The sequence below is a fragment of the Excalfactoria chinensis genome, chromosome 7 (assembly GCF_039878825.1).
Source record: "Excalfactoria chinensis isolate bCotChi1 chromosome 7, bCotChi1.hap2, whole genome shotgun sequence".
NCBI classification, from domain to species: Eukaryota; Metazoa; Chordata; class Aves; order Galliformes; family Phasianidae; genus Excalfactoria; species Excalfactoria chinensis.
In genome coordinates this window covers 419,261-435,312 of record NC_092831.1, presented here as the reverse complement: position 1 = coordinate 435,312, position 16,052 = coordinate 419,261, and the positions used below count along the sequence as shown (strand labels likewise).

At 49.6% G+C, this 16,052-nt stretch overlaps 1 protein-coding gene across 3 annotated transcripts in view; it reads right to left on the bottom strand.

Annotated features, from left to right (window-relative positions):
- Positions 1–5,581: 5,581 nt before the first annotated feature.
- ACVR1 (activin A receptor type 1) overlaps positions 5,582–16,052 on the bottom strand; it is a 42,648-nt gene continuing 32,177 nt past the window's right edge. For all 3 annotated transcript variants that reach the window (XM_072341126.1, XM_072341125.1, XM_072341127.1), the window contains exons 7-10: positions 14,828–15,103; positions 11,935–12,132; positions 7,550–7,680; positions 5,582–6,851 (exon numbers count right to left, since the gene is read on the bottom strand). In XM_072341126.1, the coding sequence (XP_072197227.1) occupies positions 6,717–6,851; positions 7,550–7,680; positions 11,935–12,132; positions 14,828–15,103 (740 nt within the window). In that variant the 3' untranslated portion in view covers positions 5,582–6,716. The remainder of the gene's footprint in view (positions 6,852–7,549; positions 7,681–11,934; positions 12,133–14,827; positions 15,104–16,052) is intronic.

Sequence of the window (16,052 nt, the reverse complement as noted above, 5' to 3'; positions counted from 1 at the left end):
GCTATAGCGCGGCGGGGAGGGGCCGACGGCAACACCTTCCCCGGGGCCACCGGGCCGAGCCCGCCCGCGGGAGGTGCTGCCGGCGGCCCCGCCCGGGTCGGGCCGGGGGGCGGGCAGCGCCGGGAGGGGCGGCCCCGCATCGCTCCACGGAGGGCAGTGAGCGGGGAGCTCCGCCGCGCCATGGGTTCGTTCCTGGCGGTTCGTTCCTGGCTGCACGCGGAGGGGCGGTTCGGCCGCTGCCCGCTCGGAGCCCGTCAGACGGTTCCGCGGACACCGGCGCGTCTCAGCGGCCGAACTGCTCAGCTGCGTAGTCGCAGAATCGCTCGGGTTGGAAAAGGCCCCTACGGCCATGAGGTCCGGCACCGCTTCTCCACCATCCCGATATCTAATCCACAATGAAGGCCTCGGAAAAATTCTCCTTTCAGCCTGACAAGCTGCCCCAGATGCCACGAACTGCCAGGGATGGTCTTCACCTCGATGAGGCGTAAAGTGCCTCATTAGTACTGAAGGGGATCGTCAGAAGCCAATCACTTTGCTAACATAACCAAGTAAATTCTAAGGGGGTCTCAGGCACAGGCTGGACCCTAAGCCAGCTTTAGGCATCGCGCACTCCACGTGCCGTATTTGCTGTAGGATAAAGCCATTCCCAGGAGCCCGGTTTCCCACCGGCTGTACATGGATTTCTACTGCTGCCAATTCAATACCACTTTCCATGTAGTTCTTACTATTATTATTATATCTCCATTTGAGTCTTTCAGCATAACATCAAAGTACAGCACGGTATCACCAGCACAAAACCCAAAGCACTTGTGGTTCATTTAAAAAAATAATGAAACAAAGCCTGCAATGAACTCATCCAGAGTCACAGAATTGTAGGGGTCAGAAGGGACCTCTAGGGATCATCGAGTCCAACCCCCTGCCAAAGCAGGTTCCCATTCACCCACCCAGCACTCACGGACACCTGGTTTGCTTCCCCTCAGCCTCGCTTCTCTCTGAATCAATCAGTTCTGCAGTTCCAAACCGGCCTATTGCAGCCCACTGTGTTCTACCTGACTGGTCGCAGTGAGCTCATAGAGGATCTGCAATGGGACAGACAGACAGACACAAACAAGTGAACAAAACAAGCATCTGCTGCTCTTGGTCATGGATTTTCCTTCAGTACTTGTTCAGGACCCTCTCAACCCCACCATTCTACAGCTTGGTGACCTTCAAGGACCTTCCCAACCCAACCATTCCATGACTCCCTCTGCAGCTGCAAACAACATTCCAGCCCATAGCAGGGGGTTGGAGCTGGATGAGCACGGTGGGCTTTAAAGAACCCCAGGCATGCAATGCGCTGACGGAGCACCCCAAAGAAGTGCAGCCCTGCCTTAGGCAATGCCACCATCAGCTGTGTGTGAAGTGGAGCATTTCCTTTGGGACGGGGGTACACAGCGACCAGAAAACAGAACTTCTAAGGTTGCTGACCACCCAGGTCACAAGGGGCAGTTTGTTAATTACCTGCAAGGTCTTATAAAATAGAAGCCGTGTATCAGAATAGGAGTAAGGTTCTGTTGTAGATGTCAGCACAGCGCTCTGTCTGGCTTGTTCATGCATCAAATGACAAGGCTGCTGCTGTTACCGCTTTTAACCCTGATCCATAATACCGATAGTGCCGTGTGACTTCTGAACACACTTGGGACCTTTTGTTTCCATGTCAGCCATTACAAATTAACCACCTGGACATTCACACATGAATATATTTTGCGGTTATATCATGCCTGCATGATTTGGGATAAAGCGCTTCAAATCGCCCCTGGGGTCTGAAACTTACTTTGGAAGGCTTTGTGGAAGTAAATGTATCCGAATTGTTGTAACGGTTATTGATACACAATTACAAGCTGTGCCGTTGCAGAGCTGCTCCGACACTGAATGAAGAACCAACCAGCCCCACGCTGCTGCTTCCTCAACCTGTCAGCTCTCCATTCCTGTTTGCTCCCACTAACCCAGTCACTGCTCAGGAAGCACCCAAAGCTGCTCCACTACAAAACGCAGCCTGCTGCTGGAGCAACAGCAAACGGCCTCGTGACAAAGCTGCTGCCCTGAACATTGGCCTTTTCTTGTGTTCTGAAGATTACCGGCGTTGCTTTACTCTGAAGCCATCAGCGTGGCAAGCTGTTTGAGAAGCAGTAAAAGCGGGAAATGCTGCGGCCTGGATTTAAACAGCACTGCTGTGATTTAAAAGTGGGGCTCCCTCAGCACAGAGCTGGAGATGCTGGGCACCCATCCTGCTGCCAGCTGGGGCCTGGGGACTTGGCAGCTCCTGCTGTGCTGAGGCAGAAGGGGCTGGGAGGTGCCCAAGATCACAGAAGGGACCTTTAAAATTAAGGCCCCACTTGACTCAACCATTCCATGGTTCTATGATCCTCAAGGTCCCTGCTGGTCCAGCTGCTCGTGGTTCTATGAGTTCCGAGATCCCTTCCACCCCAGCCATCCTACAGCTCTACGATACGATACCCACAGTTCCTGATCCCTCACCTTTGTCCCCAGCCCTCGTCAGACCTCTGACACACCAAATGCCAGTGGGAAAACGAGCTGACCAAACAAGGGATAAGAACGAGATCCTACTCTGAGGTCTCTGGGAGGCAGACGTGCTCCCAGGCTGGACGTCTGCATGGCACGGCTCACGGGACAGAAACGGCGTATCCGAGGGACGTGAGGGCCTTTGGAAAGGGGTGACACCATAAAAGCATTTGCCAACTGGAAGTACTGCCGGGCTGGCGGGGACACAAGAATCCTGTTTTGTAATTTGTTTTGTTCCTCATCGGGACAAAACTGAGACCGACTGAACTGTGCGGGCGGCACGAAGCGAAGCGCACACACAGCGCCGCTCACGGCGACCCGCTCCGCGTCCTCCCGCAGAGCTCCGGGGAACCCGCACAACCGCCGCCGGAGCTGCCCGCCGCGGGGCCGGACGCTTTTAGCGCACAAATGAGATGATGCGCCTGACCCAAATCCCCCCGAGCCGCCCGGCCGGCTGACGTCAACCTGAGCGCGGGGCGCTGCGGAGCGGAAGGAAAGCGCACGACGGAAAGCGGCGTCCCACGAGCGGAGCGGCAGCGGGCTCGCCCCGTGTCGGCCCTGCAGGCGCTGCCTCCGTGCGGGCACCCGAATCGTCGGTTCGGGGTTCTCCTTCCAATGGGAGCAACGCAAACGTTATTCCCAGCGGGGAACCTGTGTGACGGCACAGCAGCGCTGCGGGGCGGGACGCGGCGCTCACAGCGGTTTCTTCCACCTTCACGGCTCCGCGATTCCCCGTGCCGAAGCGCTGCGGCAATTTGCGCTCCGCTGTCCCACGCGGGCCGGGCCGTGCTGCCTCGTGCTGAAGCCCCGCGCCCTTCATTGCACATCGGAGCGCCCCGCGCCCGCGTTCCGACCCATCTGCCGCGGGACGGCTCAGCACGGTCCGGGCCATCTCCATAGTAATAAATGCCACAAGGCGCTGATGATTTATCAGCGCTGCAAATCTCTTTAGAAGATTAGATTTGACGGGAGGAACATCGATTAATAAGCGCACGGGAGAAACGCTGTGTGTGCTGGCGGAGGTGCTGGCCTGAGACAACAGCACTGGGGGCTCCGAGATGCGCCCCCAGCCCCCCCTTCCCCATCTTGACAGCACCAGCATCTCCTCCCAGCTGCTCCCACCCTCAGCAACGGGACCACAGCTGTCCCCACCCCCAGCACTGAGCTCTTCCTCCTTGGATCCTGCTCCACGTTTGGAAGCACGGCTGTACCCCCTGCGCCCATAGCAGCTGAGTGTTAGAGAAGCACAGCACTGACCAGCTTGGTGGCAGGGCCAACCCAACTCTTCAAGCCATTCATCCCCACACAGTGAGCTTCTCCTGATGCAGGCTTGAAGGTCCATCAATGAAAATGATCAGCTCACATTTCACCATGGAATCATAGAATCACAAGGTTGGAAAGGACCTACTAGTCCAACCGCCCTCCCTTTACCACACCTACAGCAAACCCTTAACCCATATCTCCTAGCTCCCTGTCCAGACACTTCTTGAACACTGCCAGTGATGGCGACTCCCCCACCTCCCTGGGCAGCCATTGCAGTGCCTGACCCCTCTGAGAGAACAAGTTCCTTTGTATGCCCAGTCTAAACCTCACCATGTTGGAAGCACGGATCCAAAAGGCCTCGTTTGCAGGGCACGCAGGTGGCTTTGCTTAGCAGAAGCCCTGGGCTGCACCACACACTGAAGGAAGCTTCCAGCAGCAGCTCCAAGCACAGGGGCTCACTGTGGCACCCCCAGTGCCTGGCACTGAGCAAAACTTTTTAAAATGAATTATAAAACAAGTTATTTTTACCCTGGCAGCAGCTCACTTGGAAAATCTTTATGTAACCCCAAGAAAACGAGTGGTTACAGAGGCTTTCCTGGCTTGTTTCTCCCATAGCTCCCCCTGCCCTGCTGGCAGGGAAGGCCCAGGCTCCAGGCTTAACACACCACAGCTCTCCCATCCAGGACAGCCCACCATGCTCACAGAAGTGCAGCCCTGTGTCACAGATGCACATGGCAACAAGTGTGTGCCAGACAGCAAGAACGAAGGAGCAACAGCTGGTACCAGAAACCATCAGTAGCACTGCTGATCTCGTTGTTGGGATGCTCCCTGCTACCTCCACTTCCATTTCCAGTCCAACAGACTGATTCCCTCCCCAGCTGCAGCAGTTTAAGAGCCCGCCCAGCACACAGCGAACAACCAGACCAATCCAAGGCAAAGCAGAGCTGGTTCTGCCAGCAGAGCCTTTGACTTCCTACTAAGAAAAATCAGATCGCACATTTTGGCAGCAGCAGCATCGGATCTGCTCAGATTCTCACCAGGGATAATTACCAGACGCAGTGACTGGTGGACACAGACCCACACTGCAGAGGCTGTCACAGCAGGCCAGCCCTGCACAGCACACAGTGTGGGGCAGTGCCAAGTCCAAACGGCAGCACCAGGATCCAAGGGCACAGCACACAGGGCAAGGGAGATGGGATGAGAAGTCACAGCAAAACAGGGGAGTGGGATCTGCTGGGCATACAGCAAAGAAGGGAACCTCTGAAAATGGTGAATCCAGAGGTGTCACGGCATGATGGACAAGTCTCCAGCTCCTGGGATTGCCTGCAGGGCCTCGAGCCCCCGAATGACAAAACCAACAGACAAAAGCAGCGTCACCGACCAGCTGCTGCTCTGTGTGCAGCAAGGGATGAGGGGAGCACGAAGCGGACAAGCAGAGCTCTGCAGGAGCACAGCTGAACTGCCCTGGAAGCAGAGGAGACCTCACAGCTGCTCCTGCAGGACATGCCTGTGAGTCTGCACAGACAGCACCCATCGCTGCAGAGCAGCACGGCCGCCCCGCTGTACTGCCACGGGACGCAGCAATGCACAGCAGCAATGCACAGCAGCACCGCACACCAACAGCAGCTGCGCAGCCTCAGCTGCTCGGTGCTCAGCCCTGCGCTGCCAGCCCCAGCACACCTACCTGCCAGCACAGCCCCGCTGCTGCAGCAGCACACAGCGCTGAGAGGCACGAAGAGAACTAAAACGCTTTGGCTTGACTTGAAAACATTCTATTTAATTTATACAAATAACTACTAAATAGAAAAAGTAGATTAAAACAAAATAGTTATTTTTCTGGCAGAGTTTAAATGCATATTATATAGCTTAGAAGAAATAAAATGCATTCTCCCCACAGCATTCATGACCTAAAATTCTAGTGAATTCCTCCACTGCTCTCCTCCTCCAGCTCGGTACGATAGCAGACACGCCGTCCTGTGAGTAATGGCTATATATATGTTCCATATTTGAACTGAAAACATGTTACAGACCACACACCTACAAATGTGAAGCACTTAAGATGTGACTATTGAGTTGTAATATGAGAATACAGAAAACAATTTATGCTTCAGGTTATATCGTGTTACAAAAACGTTTGTGTAAAATCATGAAAGAGGCCACATAAAAATAAGCTTTACCTTTATGCGCTCGCCGGACAGTTTAGAAACTGGCAAGTGCACCGTAATAAATAATTTGCAAGTGTTGTATAAAGGAGAAATTCCTAATGTTCAGCATTGTTGTAAACATCAGTACACGGAAAACGCAGCTCAAATCTGACCGTTACGTTTGCTTTCCTTTTGTCCAAATTCTTTTCCTATTATTCAGGCATGGATCATCGCAGAATGCAGCCAATCGGATTTTTGGCAAGTCATGTCATTAAAATTAACAGTGACAGTGCAAGTAAGGAATGCAAAGAATTCCTAGTGCAATAAAGAAGAGAAGCACAGGCAATATTGCTGATTAAAATTACCACTTCCGCGTGTTCACCCTGGGAGTGATTAGGAGAATTTAAAAATAAAACAAAAAAAAAAGGGGGTGGGGGGGGGAAAAGCTGTTCAAAGCCATTATTTAATGCCCTGATCTTGTCTTAGGATTTCTCTGTCTTCCTTCAGGCCACTACCTTTGCAACAGTACATCCAGCACGAGTCTTTATCGCTTGACCGTTTGTGAAATGCCCACTGCAGTCACTGAGCAAAGTCCATACGGTTCCGGGGTCTCCCAGATGGATGGCTTGGTAGGAGCTGCTGCCTCTGTAAGAAGCCACATGGGGACCCACTACACCAACTGCCTGGCTGGGCTGCCTCGGAGCCAGACAGGTGCCTTCCTGCCAGGAAAGCACCGCAAGAAGAAGGTCAACAGTCAGCTTTCAGTTTATCTAGGGAATTATCGATTTTGGTCAAAGTCTTTTTGATTCGCAGGGCTGTTAGTCGTGCTGATGGGTTCTGGTACCAGCATTCTTTCATCAGCTTGGCAAGAGATGTTAACGTCTGGAAAAGAATAAGAACAAAACACACACGTAAGTACACAAATCACAAGATGAAACAGCAACAGGTTGGGCTGTTGGGCCCTAACACAGAATGGCTTTACTACCTTACGCATCATCTATCAGGCATTTCAAATGTACCAGTTTTGGAGTGTTGAAAAGTAGAGTTTGATAATTAAAGAGAATAAGTGACTAAACGATGGGCTGACTGCGGTGTCGAACCATCACAACTTCAGAACAGGTCTGAGGGGTCCAGACTGACTGTGGTGAAGGGAAACTTCAAGCAGCAGCTTTTCAAGGAGAACTGCCCCTTATCGTGGAGGCAGGAGAATCAGAGCACTGCTCCAGGTCTGTGTGCTTATGAGCCACAGAAAGGCCTAACAGGCTTCATTTCCCCTACATATACCCTCCCTGGGAAAGCGAGTAATAGCAAAGGAAGAGTAGTGTGAAAACAATTATTAATTCTTATTACTGAAGGGCCAGTGTGAGAATAGCTCAGATTTAACAGACTGCTCATCAAGTTTTCTTCCTTCTACAACATTAAGGTGCACACACAGATGGGTCTGAAACCTATACAGGCAATTCTCCTGGCAGGCAGCACTGAGATCATCTCAGCTCAGATGGTTATGGGAGCAGGTCACACGGCTTCAGATCAGGAGAGGGCTCAGCTTTTACAAACCATACACCGGAACGTCTACTCACAGGGTCTGAGAACCACCTGTTGGGAATGTTCGGCCTTTGCTGATCTACACAGACCACTTTCCTCATGTCTTCAAAACTGGGATCATTGGGAACCAGGTCATAAAATGGTGGTTTATAGTCTTCGACAATACCTAGTGAGATACAACCAAGAGAGGCATTAGTAAATGGCTGTCAGTGGAAGAGCACCTCTGCAAAGCCAGCACATGTGAACCAGCCACCTGAGAAGCACAAAATGTCTGTAAGACTCCACACGGCTGTGTTAAACTGCCACTAGAAAAACAGAATAGCACTTACTATCATAGCAAGAGCTTCTCCTACCATTCTGCAAACTAAAAGATATATCCATTTTGGATATATGAGCCAAAATATGAGGTAAATCTACTTGTCGGAAAGCCATCTTTCATAAGGCATGGAGGTTTACAGGCTACCAGAAAACTGAGATTTCTAGTAGAACAGCACAGAATTTCATCATCTGCACTGCTGTTTCCAATAGGTTCGACAAACTTTGTGTTGTTCCATGCATCATGAAAGAGTCCCATACGGATGTCAGCATCTACTGACCCTCATGCCGGTGCTTCACATAAAACCATTTCTGCTACTAGCACAGTGAAATGCTCAGGGTAGGTGGCAGCACACATCTTCAGCTATAGGCTTTGCTATGGTATCTGAGTGCAGTTTTCAAGATCCCACTTAGAAAAGTGAGCAAACAAGAAGTTACTGTGTGTTCTCTCCACTCGTCCCCCAGGTTACATAAGAGCAGCCGGCTGAAAGCCTTTTGCCTCCTCACTCTGGCATGCGTGCAGCACTGCCGCTGCTGTGGATTAAGCTCATCCATGACCCAGGGAGCTCAGCTTTCTTCAGAAGCCAATTTAAAAACTGGCGTTTCAAGTCTGGCACTCGGGCCAGCAGCTTGGAGAAATAGTGAGCAAATGAAGTCCTCTGTGCACAGCGGAAGCATGGACAGAACAAAGCTAAAAGTGCTGTTTAGCAGCCTGGCAGCTGGCCTATAATCAGATACAACATTTGGGATATTTTTAATTCAGTTATACTTGAGCAGAAAAACAGTTCTCGAAAATGAGCTACAGAGCTTGTTGGGATGGAGGGCTCTTGTTCTATTGAAGACTAAGACCAAAATCCCACAGACACTCAGCAAAAGTCTGTAAATCTCCATCTCTGAAGACTGGGCTTCAGCAGATCCTAACTCACCAGGGGAACAGCCCAAAGACCTGGCTATCCAAGGGACGTCCCAGAACACAGCCACTAGCAGCCCACAGGTTTGCCATGTGTATCACAGTGAGCCATGCACGCCGTGTGTGCCACATTCTGTTTCCAAGCAACCTCTAACTAACCGCATGTACTGAACATCACCTAGAGGGCTGAACTTTGGTCATATCCTCCTTCTGCATCCTCTCAGAACACAAAATGAAGTCTGTGAGAATTTAAGAACACAAATAAGCTCTTTCTGGTCTGCATCACTTGAAATGGAAGCACAGAACGAGCAGTGGTTTGACACCATTCACAGGCAGACCCTCGGAGCTACACAGTACTGGCCTGAAGGTGTTGCCAGTGCCATTACAATATTAACAGATTATCACTGAGCAAGTCCAGCCCTGTTTCTGTCTCCTGTGCTCACACAGGCATTCCAACCAAGAGAACATACAGATGGCTATTTGAGGTATGGCACAGTATTAGAACACAAAGTCAACACGGTCTTGCCTTTATTCCAGCACTAACTGTGGAGCCCCCTGATGCTCCTGGGGCGGCCGCTGGCTGCAGCAGCTGCTGGCACTGGCACCAAGTGCCACCTCTCACCCACACGCCTCCTCCCAGCAAGATCGCTGTTCTGAACTGTGGCACGCTTCCCTCTCTCACTTCCAGAGGAAAGGAAACGAGCCTCTTACAACAAGAGGCCCTGCTAAGCACGGCCTACAGGACAGCCTCAATGCCTTCTGTCACTGACAACACCCTACGCTTCTCTCTGGAAGAGCTGATTTTTGCTAACCAAATGCAATGGAACTCTCACAGAGCAGCAGTTTTTTTCCAGCTTTGTCCTCTGTTACTTGCACGAAGGCTTATCTTGTGTGTAGAAACACACTGCGGAGCAATGCAGGACCTCCACAAACCCCAAAGCTGCAGGTACAGCCCTGCAGACACAACGCTGACCACATGCCACTGAGCAGCAGCCCTTCCAAGCTTGGGGTCTCACATCAATATCGAAGTGATCACATTACTGGGAATGACAGCTAAGACCTAAGGAACAGACTGCACTGCAGAGGAAGCACATTCTACAGCCACAAGTAACCACTCTGCAGTGAGCAAGCACTGCTCTATTGGCATAGAGTGAAACACCAATAAGGGGGCTCAGATCATGTTTACACGCACTGAGAATTGCTGAGGGGCTCCTGCTGCAGCACAGAGACAGCACACAAGCACTCTTGGTTGTGAAGTTCCATCATGTTTCCCTCCTGCTGCTAAGCCGCAGCAGAAAAGCGCCGATATCATGGTGTTGCCTTGTAGATCACTGAAAGAAAGTAACTCTGACTCAGGGGTCAGATCACAGCAACCTCAGGATCTCCAGGACTGGATATACTGAGACGGGCTGATGCACTGCAGCAGACTTCAAGCTTGCACCAAGCGATAGATAGCAAGCATCCTTCCTCACGGGACAAACAGCAAAGCCTTGTTATCTCATAGACCAGGTACACCTGTCCCATGCCCACCTAACACCTTATCACCCGGTTCACATGAGCCCACTGCCTTGACCTCTGCATGCTCACTTCAAGTACCAAAGTCTTATTACAGATCAGACAGGGTTATCTGATGAGTTCTACATAGTCAGACGCTTGGATTTCTGAAAGAAAATGTTTACTTCACCTCAAACCAGTGCAAGGAAATGTAATCACTTTTGAGCAACAGCCTGAAATACAACGGGAAATAAGCACAACTAAGTCAGTAGCACAGTTGCCTTCAACTTCAGGCTCCACTGGCATGACTAATGCCACGAGGCATTGCATTACTGTTAGAAGAGCTCCCACGGCAGCACCAGCCTCAGCCTGAAGTAAATTTCCAAAGCCCACCCTTATCTCCTTGGTAGGTTTGCAGTCCGTGCTGAGCTTTCTGCTATCTTGGTTAAGCTGCCGGCACAATCCAAACCCATTAGTTTAACATTAGCTCTAGGTCTCCTGTGAACTGCTGTTACTGCAGCTGCACGTCTAAATATGTGATATTTCAGCACGAGCATATTTAGATGAGTACCATTACACAGAACTTTCATTTTAAGAGGTATCAGCATAGGACTGTATGTATTACCTACCATATGCACACAAAATACATTAAGATATATTTATTGATTAAAAAAAGAAGAACAGGACCTGTGCAGCCACACAGATTACCCTGATTTACGCTCTCAGAGGAGATTCCATTTTAGATCACTTGAGAACTGGAGGAGCAGCATCTAGATTTGTACGGATGTTTAAATGAGCCCATGCCTGAGCCCTCCTCGGAGTTGTGATACCTGCAAGGCAGTTTCGTTCAGAGAGGACAGGCAGAGGGGAGACGATGCAGGAGAACACCATGAGGAAAATACCTGGCCTTCCACTGGCATGTGGGGCCAAGCTTCATTACTCTGGATGAGCTACCATGAGTCTTCACCATCACACCTCACAGCAGCCCCCCTCTGTCCACCCACTGCTCGTTCAACTAAACTCTCTCCAACAAAAGCACTCATTCTTTCCTTTGGCTCTTGGCAAAGTCCTCTGGGAACAAAACAAGATCCAAAAGCCAGAGAGAACTTCTGAGTGACAAGGAATCACACCAGCAGATACCCAGCTTCAGGGTCCTTACACTCAGACCATCTTGCCAATGAAACAGTGCAGTGCTGTGTGCTACAAAACAGAACTGTACTCTGACCAAGTCCTGCTCTGGGGGTGGTTCAACAGAATCCCTGCACCTTGCTAGCACCCCTAGCAAGAGCATCCCTGAATTCCAATCGCTTCACTTCTACATTTTCCTCCTCTGTTCTGTAGGTTTTGTCATGTGAAACAGACACCCAAAAGCATTCTCTGTGATTTAATGGCACAAAGGTCTGAGATGTCACAGCCTAAGACTTTAGTTCAGCTGACTATTGGATAAAATATTTCTTGTCACTCCGTAGGATTTAGAAGGGAACCCTTTTTCCCCTTCCACGTCAACAGAGCTGACATCAGTAGTACATTCTGGTGTCCAGCTTACCAGCAGCTCCGAAGGCTGCAGCAGTGTGCCAAGAACAAGCAGACCGGAGGGCTGTACTTTGCTGTACACCCTGTGCATTTCAGTGGCAGATTCTCCACAGTCAATTCATTGCCTAATACAGTGTAAAAACAACAGTAATGGTCCCAAACACTTACCATTGCTAACCATGCGCCTAGCTACCTCCCACAGGACCAGCCCGAAGGCCCAGATATCAACCCTCTTGTAGGAGTCAAAGCAGTCTGCCTGGATGGTTTCGTCCAACACCTCCGGCGCCATGTAGCGTTTGGTGCCCACTCGGGGGTTGTTCCCCACATCCAACTGGTTGGTGCTTTGGGAGTGCATGACTGCGAGGCCTGAACAACAGAGAAGAAGCGTTGAAGCCCCTTTGGAAGCAGACATTTCAAGTTACACGTCAGGAGTGACACCCAGCAGACAGTTCATTAAGAAGAAGGAACTCGGTGTCCAGCCGTCCAAAGACCAACTGGGTCAGCTGCAAAGGAGCTCTCAAAAACAGCCCCCGTATCCACAGACTTGGACCAATACCTCCTAAGGGATTACTATCAAGCACGTTATTGCACGGCTCTAAAATGCTGTTATTACAGGAATTAAATGTTTTGCAGCCACTGGATGTCACCGGCGCTCTAGGCACGTATACACACAAGGCTGGGCAGCTGTTACTTAGAAGAAAACAATTTTACCCAGCATTCAAATGTATTTATAGAACTTTTGGGTAGGCGGATGCATCTGAGCTGTGGGGAGAGGAGCAGACAAACACTGCATGACACACACACACAAGTTAAAAAATAAAGCTGGAAAATAAAAGCCACCATATTTGTAGTAGCTTGAAAAATAAACATCCTCGAGTGATCCAAAGTGAGTCAGCCAGAACCACTCCACCAGGTTTCTACTAATTACCAAACATTTAAGCAAAGAACATTATGTGAGGGACTAATTTACTGTAAATTCGGAAATGCACAAAGTACTCATTTTGCCGTGGTAAACAGACAGCACTGCAAATTGAACAGCAACAGGTGCATGACATAACTAAGCAATAGAAAGGGCACAGACTCCTGGCTTTCCTCAACAACTCCTTGCAATTTCCATTTAACGTGACTGTTTCAGATGGAGCTGAAGAAGCCCTCACTTCAGGCCCAAAACACGTTAGCCAATCTACCACTTCTTTTTCCTCTTACCAAAAGAATAATTCAAAGGAACAGAAAAAAATCTGGACAATCCTCTCCTGCAATTGAAGGGACTTCAGGCTGCGAAGAAAATGCTCCTGGCACCTCCAGGAAGATGCTGCCCACTGACTGCCCCACTGGCACTCAGGGACGGGGCTCAAGAGCCCATCCTCCACATAAAAAGCATTTGTGTCCTATTTCATTTTTATCTTTCTCTTCAAATCGCACACACTGGAAGCAGAGGTTAGAAAACAAATTTCCTGGCAAACTCTAAACATGTCAAGACTCTGGAGGACGCTGGTAAAATGCATAACGCTGCATCCAAATAGGACAAAACAGATTCAATAGATTGATGGGTCAAAGTTTAGGGCTGAGGGATGCAAGTCAGCATCCAGTACGCTACAAACTGAGGACGTGTTGCAATAATGTCAGGAGACAGCCATGTTGTAATCAGGTCCTCCTCACAGTGGCATCTCTGCTTAGAAGACTCAGAAGGCAGACATCGCACCACTGCGCCTTCCTTTCACCACAGAACACCCCAATGCACATTTAAACCAAGGGAGCTCTTACTGTGAGATACCAACTCTCTAAACAAAGAAAAAAAGCATTGGGGAAAAAACGATGGGACACACTGCTTTTCAGTTTGCCAAAAGAATCACTGTTACTGTGCTGGGATGTTTTTCAGGAGCAGAAGTTGAGTAGATGTGCTCTGTCAGTACTCTTTGTACCTTCCTTACCAATACTAGTTCTTGTCTCAAGCTGATGTTCACTGCTCAGCGTGGAGGGAGGAGCTCATTGATGGGTAAGAGGAGAGCTGAGTTAGGTTTTCTTTTCGTATAAGCTTTACAGCACTGTTGTATAAAGTTGCTAAATGCTGTTCAGTAAAGTTGCATACGTGATCTACAAACATGTATGAGAATTGCTTTAAGAGCAGAATAAATCAGTTACAGGGCAGAGCTTTCCTAACTGCACTGACAGACCCAAGCAAGAGTGATACCTGTCCTTGGACTTTAGCAGAGCTTTTGCACAGCTAGGACATACTTGCTAACTCTCCTCCTTACACAAAAGATACAAAAAAAATGCATTACAAATACATGCCTGAGTTTTTAAACATTTTAAAAATAGGCATTTTACCATTGCAAAAATTATTCAGGAAATGTTTGTGACTGTCCTTGCTCAGAAAATCCCCCTTGTTTTTGAGGCTTCCTGGTAAACTGCAGAATGGCTTGGGCAGGGGGGGACCTGGTGGATCACCCGGTGGATTTCACTTGGTTAGTGTAGTGTTAATCAATGACAGCACATGCTGGCCCCTTCTCAGTATGAATATGAATTCAGAGCCAGTCCCTGAAGTCTTGTTTTTCAACATACAGCTCCATGTTTATTAAAAAAGAGCACTTTGCAGACAGCCCCACCAGTGTGAGCCGTCCCAGCAGCTTGAAGCCCCGAGCCGTCTGTCATGGAGAGCTCCGTCCTGGACTCACTGAGTCACCTGGGCAAAAAGCTCAAGCTAGATGGACTTTTGGAGACCTATTGCTTTGGAACAGTGGGCACTTATTCCTTCAGAAATGATGTGAAACACAGCAAACACTGCCCGCGTAAATCTGTGAATGGCATCCAGCAACAAAAAGCCAAGAACAAGCCCAAAACGTTCCATCTGTTTCTGAACTCTGCACTGGGCATTGTCAGCTGAGCAGCAGCACAGCAGCATCTCTGAGCTGGAAGTGCCACCTAGCGGCTGCCAAGCCTTCAGGGCAGCACCAGGTAATTCTCACACCGAGTTTCCTTCAAGGCTGCTTAAGGTAGGAGTTATCCAATACATTTGTCTGCTGCAGGAACGCAGAGCACATTAGCACTGAAATGAACTCACCTAGGTCTGCTATGCAGCACTGTCCATTTTTCTTAACGAGGATATTTTTGCTCTTCAAGTCCCGATGAGAAATGGCAGGCTTCCCCTGCGTTCCAAATATCTCTATGTGCAAATGTGCAAGGCCGCTGGCTATGGACAGTACTATTCGCAGGCAGCTGACAGTGTCCAGGGTGGTAAGCTGCAGATAGTCATACAAAGACCCCATCTCGTGGTAGTGAGTAATTAACCACAGCTGGGTGCTAGAGTTTCTGGAAGTCATATCAGATGCAATAAAACCTAGGAAAGACAGGAAACAAGAGAAAAACTGAGTGCCTAAGTGACTGCCCTAAGGATCAACACACCCAGGCTTCTCGGGCATTTTAAAACTCAACTGAACTAAAAGTTGACCTCCAGGATACTGCACTGAAAGCAGACTGCGGGTATTACCACAATGGAAAAAAGAGTTAATATGTTCTGGAACTCTAACTCCAGTCCATGCACAAGAATGTCTTTGTATGGAGAGTCACAGCAAACAATCACTTGTCAGGAGCATATATGTTTTGAAAAGTCCCAAACAAATAGATTTTGTGTCAGAAGTTTGCTGTCCCCTGGGAGGGCTGAACAGATGGACAAAGCCCATCCAACCCCACAGCCACCCCAGCCACCTGACGGCTCTGCAGGCCATGGCCACAACCACCAGCCCTCACACCTGGCACTGCTCTGCCTTCCCAGTACAGCGGGCAGCTAAACGGAGTGCGGCAGCCCGGTGAGATCTGCACTCCAGAACCAAGCCACAGCAGTTGTGCTTCAACCTGCATGAACACCACTTCCATGGTGAACTGAGGCAGAGCAGCTGTACACATCATAGCTGTACTTAGCAACTACTTGCTAGAACGGGACAAAGGAATTTCTTTTCTAAGCTCATAAACCTCAAGGACTGTTTCTAAAAGCATAAGGTCTTAAAACTTCACCCGAAGTTCAGGCGCTGCTCCCTTCCTGCTGCCTCTGAAGAGCACACTGCTGCTCTCTCTCCTGTGTTAGCCAGGGAGCAGCAGAAGCATTACTCTTGAGCCAGAGGAACAAACTGGGTTTATTAAATGCCTGCATAAGACATTTGTCAGCAAGAACACCCACCACACTCTTCTAGAAGTCAGATTCCTCCACTTTCTCACTGTGGGTGAGGTAATGCAGCCAACAGAAGACAAGGTGTTGCTTTTATTTGTAAGGGTGACTCCCCAGAAGAGAA